We start from the raw sequence: 8800 nt of genomic DNA on the forward strand, positions 1-8800 counted from the left end.
AGAAGAATTGTCCTTTCCTAAAAAGTATTCTTTCTTCCTCTGTCTTAGCTGGCCTTTCTCTCTCTCACACACATCTGGGCACTCAGGAATCAAAGTTGCTGAATCCCTTTTTTATGACACTGTAATTTTTTGGCAAGTGTAAACTCCTTTCATATTCTGCCACATTCATTTATTTGAAGCTCGCAGGAGTCTTATGGCAAAAACATTATTTCTGGAAAGGCTTTAAAAAAGAAAAAATATGCTTTATAGCTCAACCTTCAGTATGAAACAAACAGAAAAAGAAAAGTCCCCCTCCTCTCCTCTTAACAACAAATGATCAATCACTTACAGTAAAAGAGTTGCTGGGAAGCCTTCCACCTAAGAGAGAACCGATTTTGCCAGGGTTACACAAGTGAATGTTAATGTATGTCTGCAGTCTTTCCACCCTCTTCCTGGCAGAAAATGTATGTGTTTTTTTTAAATAAGAAATGATTGTCTACAAAAACGATTACCTTGAATGACTATGTACAAGAAAGACAACCAATAAAGCCTATCAGAGGGTCAGACAAATTCAGGTGGACCAGAGGGAGGTGAAAATCAGGAGGACGGCCCTTTCAAAGTGGTGCCACCATGAAAAATACCACTTGTGCACTCAGTATGTGCGTTCTGCTCTACTGATATTTTTGCCTGAATTTTCAATATAATGCTGGTGAAAGTAGTAGCCTGTTCCCTTCTAGGAAATTTAAGAATAAGAGCTATATAGAAGCATTTTGCGTGTGCAATAGAAGTTATAAAGCCACAAGAGATTTAATATTAACTTCCATCAACAGAAATTTGTAAAAATCTCTTTGCATCATGAAAGGGAACTCATTCATCAGCTTTGTTGTCTATTTGGTACGCAGTTTTGAAGACAGTGGAAGTGACTGCTGTAGTTCTTGTAGTTGAGGAGTGAAAGGTCAGCAGAGGCTTAAATGAGCTTGTCTTGCATCCAGCTGGGCTAGCAGGAGGTCATTAGGAAGATCCAAGACTCACTTTAGGCTTGACAGAGTCTCTCCCCGTGATACAAGGAGACCGTTTTGCTCATTGCTCTTCTCCCAGTATATAAAAAGAACCCCAGGGACAGGAATGACACCAAAGTTTATCTTACTACCAAAGTTTTGCTTGAGAAGGACACAACTAGCAATTACTCAGGAGGGGGATTTATTTTGTTTGTTTGCTTTTGATGGGAAGTAATGGAGATAAGTACAAAGGTCTATTGATCTGCTGGCTCTATTGTGAAACCAAATACAGAAAAAAATCTCAACGTTTAAAAGTCAGAAGGAGGACCTGCACAACTTCTCTTTATTAAAAAATTTTGGAAATGAAGAATAGTAGTTTGATTGGCAAAAATGTAGGAAATGAAACAGATGATGCCTTACAAGGTTCTCTTCTTTTAGGTGGAGAGGATTAACACACTATTTGACAACTAATTTTATTAAGGCAAATATACTAATAGTTTTCTTGAATTGGTGCTAAGTGGCACATTTCTTGGAGGTACTGCCTGGTGAAATCATGTGTATTTTACTGAAAAGGTCTCTATAGAAAAATTCTCTATAAGTTTCCAAACATAGAGAGTGATGGAAAAAATGGATGTTGCTATGCTGAGAAGGTGATAACAGGAGGCAGGTAGCATGTTTTCACATCTTCACTTCTGCTGTTAATGTATGCAGCGGCACTTCAGAGGTTGCTCTTGTTAATTTATTCCTGCACACCTGTACAGCGGTGGAAGTCAGGTAATCAGGCAAGCAAAAACTATATCTCTCTGCTTTTTAGCTATAGCTACCCAGAGGCCTGTATAGGACAAATTCAGTTCTGGAGACATCAGCAGGTTTGAATAAACCAAATAAAGATGTCTTACTCTGTACAAATTAAGAAGACTACATGTTTAAATCTGGACTGATTTAACTAGCAATCAAAGAGAAAGTTCACATTTGAAACCAGTGGTTGCCTCATATTTATTTATAAACCACCCTAAGCAAATATTATTTTGTTTTTAAATTTATTCATGTGGTTGAATCACCCTCCCTATACTTTGAAGTCAAATATACATGCTTACCTTTGTGATAAAATTTAAGACAAACTTTGACAATTAGTGACCACCACCCTGAGAAGAGAGGAACAAAGATGGCAAAACTCATGTAGAGAGGGAAAAAAAAAGACTAATATTTCTTTCTATACAGATCATCTAGTTTCTAAGTACTAAGCATTCTTTTAAAATGAATAGGGAGTTTTAAAATAGCCAATCAACTAAAATAGATATAGATAAATTTTAACATATTAGCAAATGATAAAAATGTTATGGAAGAGTACAAGAAGGGGATTAATTTGTTTGGGTATTTTTCCTGAATAAAAATCAAATTTAATTTATAAATGGGCTTCCCTTAAATCCATGGGCACTCAGCCCTACTGGGGATCAAAAATCAAGTCAGAGGATGAGAAACTATAGAAGGTAAACTAAGCCCAGCTAATTCTGACTATGATGCTGTCTTCAAGAAAATTTCCTTTATGAAGATAGTAGGTTCCAGGCCAGTTAGTTAGAATTTCTTCATCCTAGGGAAGATTTCATATGTATACTTCAAAATGGACGGCTAGCCTCCTGTTCCCTAACAGAACAGCATCTCAGCAGCAGAAAAATCAAGGTATAAACAAGAAGGAAGGAAGAGTGTTTACAGACTTCTAAAATTTAACACTACACAATGTTATCAGTGTATACTTGAACACTTTAGCAATCACTTTGGAGTACCAGAGTTCTTTACAGAGAACATTATTTACATTCCATATCTATCACTCAGAATAAAAATCATTCTAACAGCTACCTAGTGACTGGGATGAACTGGACTTTGTGTATATTAGCTTGATCTTTGTCATTAATGTGGAATGGTCCTCCTGGCTTTTGAATTTATTAAATACACACTCACAACTATACAGAAATTGATACCTTTGACACTGTTGCTTAGAATCCACAGCCCTAACAAACCTTGCATGTGTCTCTCTCTCTTTCCTACCTCTTTGTCACTTTAGACAAAGAACATTCTTGCTTTTCAAAAAGTCTTCAATTTAATCTTATAAAATCTAGAAGGACCATAAGCAAAGACCTGGGAATCTTTGCAAACGAACTGCCAAACCTAAAATAAAGTACTTAACATCTTTCTACTTCCATCTTACTAATATGCCTATCTGGAGGCTAAAAATGCAACTCTCTCATGTATAACCATCTTGTAAGAAACCCAGGAAGACCTGTATATAGTTCCTGTAAGGTGTTCTAATCATAAAGTTGACAAGCCTGCTTTTACAAACAGAAGAAGAGTATGATTCTGTTAGCTTTATCACAGGCATCCTAGAAACCCTGCAGACTTGCACACTTCAGCCCCCACTCAAAATCCCCTCTAATGCCTTATTTGCACAAGGAAGACATTGTGGAGTCAAGGATGGATGAAACTGCAGCTCTGGGGAGAGAAATGAATTGGGCCTGAGGACAGCAGGATTAATGACAAAGAAGGATTTCTGTTCGGGAAGGTCTGTTGGCTTAATAGAAAGGTAAGAGAACTTGTCTTAGATTCACAGTGAATTGAAGAGGGAAAAACTAGGGTCACAAACTTCCTGGGGTTCGCGTGACTAATACAGTAAAAGTGAAGACAGAGGAGAAGATAAGTCTAAAGGGATAGATTAGTGAATAAAGAGATTACATCACAGGCTGACATTAGTTGATGAAATAACAAAGGCTAAAACAAGAGCACAACTCTGTTTCATAGTTTACCCTACTGAGATGAGGGAAGAGGCTGGTACCCCTATGGCATTGCTGTTTCTAGTTATTTGGTGGTAGCTAAACTTGTGTTATTATATTGATTCAAGTCATAGACTCAGCAGGGTGAACACTTTACTTCTTAAGAAAAAAAAAATGTCAAAACTAAAGTATTAAAGTTTCTGCTTTTAACCTGGTATTAAAAGATTCCTGTATTTTTAAAAAGAAAAATTTCAAGTGAGAATCAAAATTTTCATTCTACAATATTTTTTCAATTTGCTGTTTTTCTTTTGTCATGTGTGACAAAACTCTAAAATTAAAAGGACTAGGTATGATGTGATATTTCACCCAAATGCAACAAATCAAGTGTCTTCTAAAAAGTTTGCTATTTCCTGTGTGACCAAACATAAATGAGAGCATATTTGTACTATGCTTCCTACCTAATATATCCTGGTTATCCTAGACACTGGTCTACACTTCTATATTGGCAGTCACTCATTAAGCTCCTAATCCTTTGAATAAAAATGGATTGAAATTTTCTCCTGCTATCAAATGTTTTTCCTCAAACTGATAGTCCCCCTTTATGTGTTAGGACATAAACACACCAGCACTTGCGTTTTCTAGTGGTTTGACATAAATGAAAGCACCAAGCTTTGGGTATGAAGCCTTTTGGTCCCACAGCTATTTATTCCAGTGTTATGACTTGCAATAATTCAGCAAACCAACTAAAACTGTGAGAGGAATTCATGCAAATAAGCTTAAATTTTGGCTTGTCTTCAAACACTCCATTTCCATAAATATTTAATGCAGGTTTTCATGAGTCTTTTATTTTCGTTAAAAAAAAAATTCAGTGCATTAACCTCATTATCAGTAGTGTACTATTTCAAATTTCAAAGAATGAATATTACTTACGAACTTGTGGGAGGTTGGGTATAGTATTTTATTTTATTATTTTAAGTACAGCTATCTTATCTGACGTATTCTGGGACTGTCAATAAATAACTTGGAACTGAAAACTTCGTGACTATAAACAAGTTTTGTAGAACAAGGTAAATGGGGGTGGGAAAATCTTTAAGACAGATTTCTCCTCAAAGCATGTTTCGAGTTGTACAAGAAAGCCACTTATTTTTCTTAGAGAATTTGCTTTTTATAGATTGGGCACCTTTTATTTCTGCAGAAAGGAAAATATATTTTTAAACTTTTATTTTAAAAAGTATTAATCTTTCAAATATGAAGACAAAGCAGAATATTGTAGAGACAGGTTGACTGCTTCTCTGTGGTACTTTTATTACATGTTACTTTGTCAAAGAACTTTACCCAATTGATAAGTACTAGAATTTTGGTGGTGGCCACTTGGGAACTTCCTAATTAATTTTGTTTCTTCCACATATATTGATTTTTACTATGTAATACAATTTTCTCTGAAAATATTTTTAAAAGACAATGTAGAACCAAAAACCACATTTGATATAGTGGGAATACCTAAACTGGTGTGTAACCTGAGTTGGACTGGTATATTATGTAAATGATCTGCTCACAAGCTTATCTCCAACTGTGTTACTACCCCACCACTGCCACCACCTTGACACATTCCATTTATATTAGATTTTTTTTTTTTTAGGATTAATAAAGAACATTGTAGGTTCAGGACCAGCTGCTTCTGTTTAAGACCAAACTGTTTCAGAGCTGCAGCTACATAGCTAGAGTGTGATGTCATCTGAGACTGGACATCATATATTCTAACTGATCCTAAAAGTATATGCATGCCTCCCCTTCTGTGCATAATTCCCATGGTAGACTATATTTTAGAGATGGTTCAAAGTCATTTTGAATTTAAAATAAAGAAACCCATAGCCCCACACCATTTCCCCAGATCAACAATTACTTTGATTCCATTTTCTTCTCACATTTTCATGATTCTTAAAGAATTCAAGGACCCACTAAATACTCTTGTAAGGAATGATAACATTTCTGTTTATACCTACGGAGATGCAGGCTGTCTCGATGTCCTGGACCTATGGTTCTTTCCATCCGTAAATTTCTGTTTCTATATTGGATAAATATGTGTGTATGAAGATAATATATTGATTTAATTAAAAAGCCACAAGGCAAAGCAGAAATATATATATATATATATATATATATACACACACACACACACATATATATATATATATATATATACACACAGAAGCTGAGGCTTCTAAGTGAAGGTTCATGAGGAAGCAGGAAACTGTGTACATAGTTAACTTACTCACACCTAGATGCAGGGAAACACATACACACACACATATACACAGTGCACAGAGAAAAATGGCGTGCATTACTGGATAAGATGGCATATGATTCTGCATGCTTAATCATAACAAGCACCAACTGCGACAATCCTTCATGAGCATGGCAGCTTAGTTATCACGTGGTCACTGTGAACAATCTTTACAGGGCATCAAAAACATCTAATTTGGATTTTTTAATGCTAAGTCTAATATGACTGAAACTAGCACTCCCCCACCCCCAGCAGGAGCAGCCAATGGAGATTTACTGACCTGTCTCTGCTTCGGCGTGAGGGGAAGGCAGCATTGCAGCCAGCCACCGTGCAGACGTGCATCTCTTTCAAGTGAACGTTCCTGTAGTGAAGCTTCACACTGTAGGAGCTTTTGAAACTTTTCTTGCACACATAACAGATTTTGGGGTCTGGGCTAGAACACAGGTCACCTTCTGGGGAGAACTTCTGAGGGCTGCCATAATTCAGAGATGATGTAAAACTTTCATGCAGGGCAGCCATGCTGGCCCCGCCTCCGTTGTACAGTCCATATTGGCTCATGTAAAACATGTCATAAGTGGGATCTGTAAATTCTTCCTTCACCTTGATGATGTCCTGGTGAGAGGGCTCACTGTGGTTCTCATCAGGCCTGTCACTGTTCATCAGGACCTTTTCACTCATTTCACTGTGAATGTGCTCATCCCCTTCCATGGATTCCTCACCCAATTTGGGCTCTGAAGACTCAGACTCATTCTCATAGTCCCGCTCAGGCTCTTGGTCCTCAGAAGTCATGCTGTCGGCCCTTCTTATTTCAGTCCTTGAAATGCACCGGGTCCTGTTATGCTTTGAAAAGTCCTTCACAGACATGCCTGGGCTCATCTCCTCTTGGGAGTGGCAATGATTGTCATGGCTCATGTCATTGACCATAGCTCCACCATCATTGGGGTCATCCTCTTCATCATCAAACTCATCAGCAGTATCAATAATTTCCTTCTCAATCTTCACAGGCATGCTTGACTTCCTGGGCTTTTTCTTGGGTGCCAGGTCAACAATGGGCTCATGGGTAGCCATCATCACTGCTGGCACTACTGGCTCAGAGGGTGGTGGGGGGTGCTGCTCTATGGTACCACTGGTTGGAATGATGGGACTGGTTGGGAGTGAGGTTGGAGGACTCACCATTTCCCCTGGAGTGAGTAAACTTCTATAAAATGGAGGAACTGGTTGTACAGTCTTGAGCCCAGAAAACACCAGCTGACTAGGGAGAGGATTCTGTAAGACAGGGTCTAGTGGGGGAGTGGTAAAACCCATTGGGGGCCGGCCAGGGCTTGTGAGTGCAAGATTTGACTTTGTACTTGCTATAACAGGGGTGGCAGCTCCTGATGTGGCCCGAATTAAATCTTTGTCTCGGTTATTCCTTAGCATAGGCATGTGAAGGCGAGGGTTGGGGTTTGCACTGTGGCGATTACGGCTTCGGAGGGAGCTAAAGACCATGTTGCAACCTTCAATGGTGCATCGATGTTTGATCTTCAGATGAACAGCATTATAATGAATTTTGAGAGTACCTTTGTCATAGAATGTCTTCCCACATGCATTACAGAACACTCTTCCTTTCCTAGAGGCTGACCCCATCCTTCTCATCCGGTGAATCCGGAATGAGCTTTTTGGGTGTTCAGTTTTGGTTAGATCACTAACTGGGGCAGAATTTTGAATGGGGGAGACACAGGCTGGCTCGGTTTTGGGCTCCACATTAGTAATGCTGGTCAGGGCATTTCTATTGGGTGTCTGATCATTCTTATAAGGTGTGGGAGATACTTCAGATTCGCTGCTTTCATTATATTCATTCTGGGTTGAAAGGCTTGGTTCCCGCAGCCTCAGTCCTGGTTGCTCTAACAGTAGCCCGTTTGGAGGCAACCCAAGCAGCGGGGCTGAGACAGGGTTTATGTACTGGAATGGAAGCAGAAACGCAAGGCTGTTTGGGATGTTTTCGAAGTGGTGAATGCTGGAAGGATTGCTGTTCTCTAAGTGAGCAAGGAGGCTGGGACTCCTGGTACGATTATTGCTCTCAATGAAAGTCCTTATATCTGAGTCTGTCTTTGAAGATGGCACGGCCACAGCCTGCCCTTCTTTCTCCTGAATTGCCATCAGCTCCACAATGGATTTGGTTTCTCCAAACCGCAGAAACTGCTGAAGGGTGATGATTTCTTCTTCTCGAGACATGATGGCCCAGCGGTCCAGCACCTTGCCGGCAGCATCCTAGAGGCCACATCAAAGAAACAACAAAGACAAACACAAAAACTTATTGATCGTGCATAATTATCCAATGCAACTGAAGGTGCTCTGTCTGCTCATGAAACACTGAGAGCGAGAGCAGAAAACAACATGCAAGCACTGTTAATAAAAGTCAACCCACAAAGCAAACTTTTCTGCCATGCAAATGTAGTAATTAGAGTCACAGTTAGAGAAACAGATTGAGTTTAATAATGTCAAAGCAAACAAAATGTAGACCACTGGGGCTCTGTGATCTAAAATGCTTTCAGAACTGCTATTTTAACAATGATCTATATACTATGCAACTATTTAGCATATATTAGTATAAGATGTGAACTCTTGCTGTGCAACCCAGTATAAATGCAAAAAATGGTACCTTAATTCTTATTAAATAGTAACACCATAGGAAGGAATTAAATACATTTTGCAAAATTTACTTCTTCAACACAAGCAGACATAACACTGGATTCAATGATGAAAATTCCTTTAAATAGGAGTTATATGAATTT

General features: G+C 38.6%; 1 protein-coding gene across 1 annotated transcript; it reads right to left on the reverse strand.

Annotated features, from left to right (window-relative positions):
• Positions 1-1007: 1007 nt before the first annotated feature.
• LOC103583548 (zinc finger protein basonuclin-2-like) lies at positions 1008-8277 on the reverse strand. The gene is made up of 2 exons (XM_008564835.1): positions 6307-8277; positions 1008-1080 (listed from the first exon to the last, which is right to left on the reverse strand). The coding sequence occupies exons 1-2, from the start codon at positions 8238-8240 to the stop codon at positions 1008-1010; spliced, it is 2007 nt and encodes a 668-aa protein (XP_008563057.1). The 5' UTR covers positions 8241-8277.
• Between the last annotated feature and the right edge of the window lie 523 nt (positions 8278-8800).

This window comes from Galeopterus variegatus, unplaced genomic scaffold (genome assembly GCF_000696425.1).
Source record: "Galeopterus variegatus unplaced genomic scaffold, G_variegatus-3.0.2 Scaffold24207, whole genome shotgun sequence".
Lineage (NCBI taxonomy): Eukaryota > Metazoa > Chordata > Mammalia > Dermoptera > Cynocephalidae > Galeopterus > Galeopterus variegatus.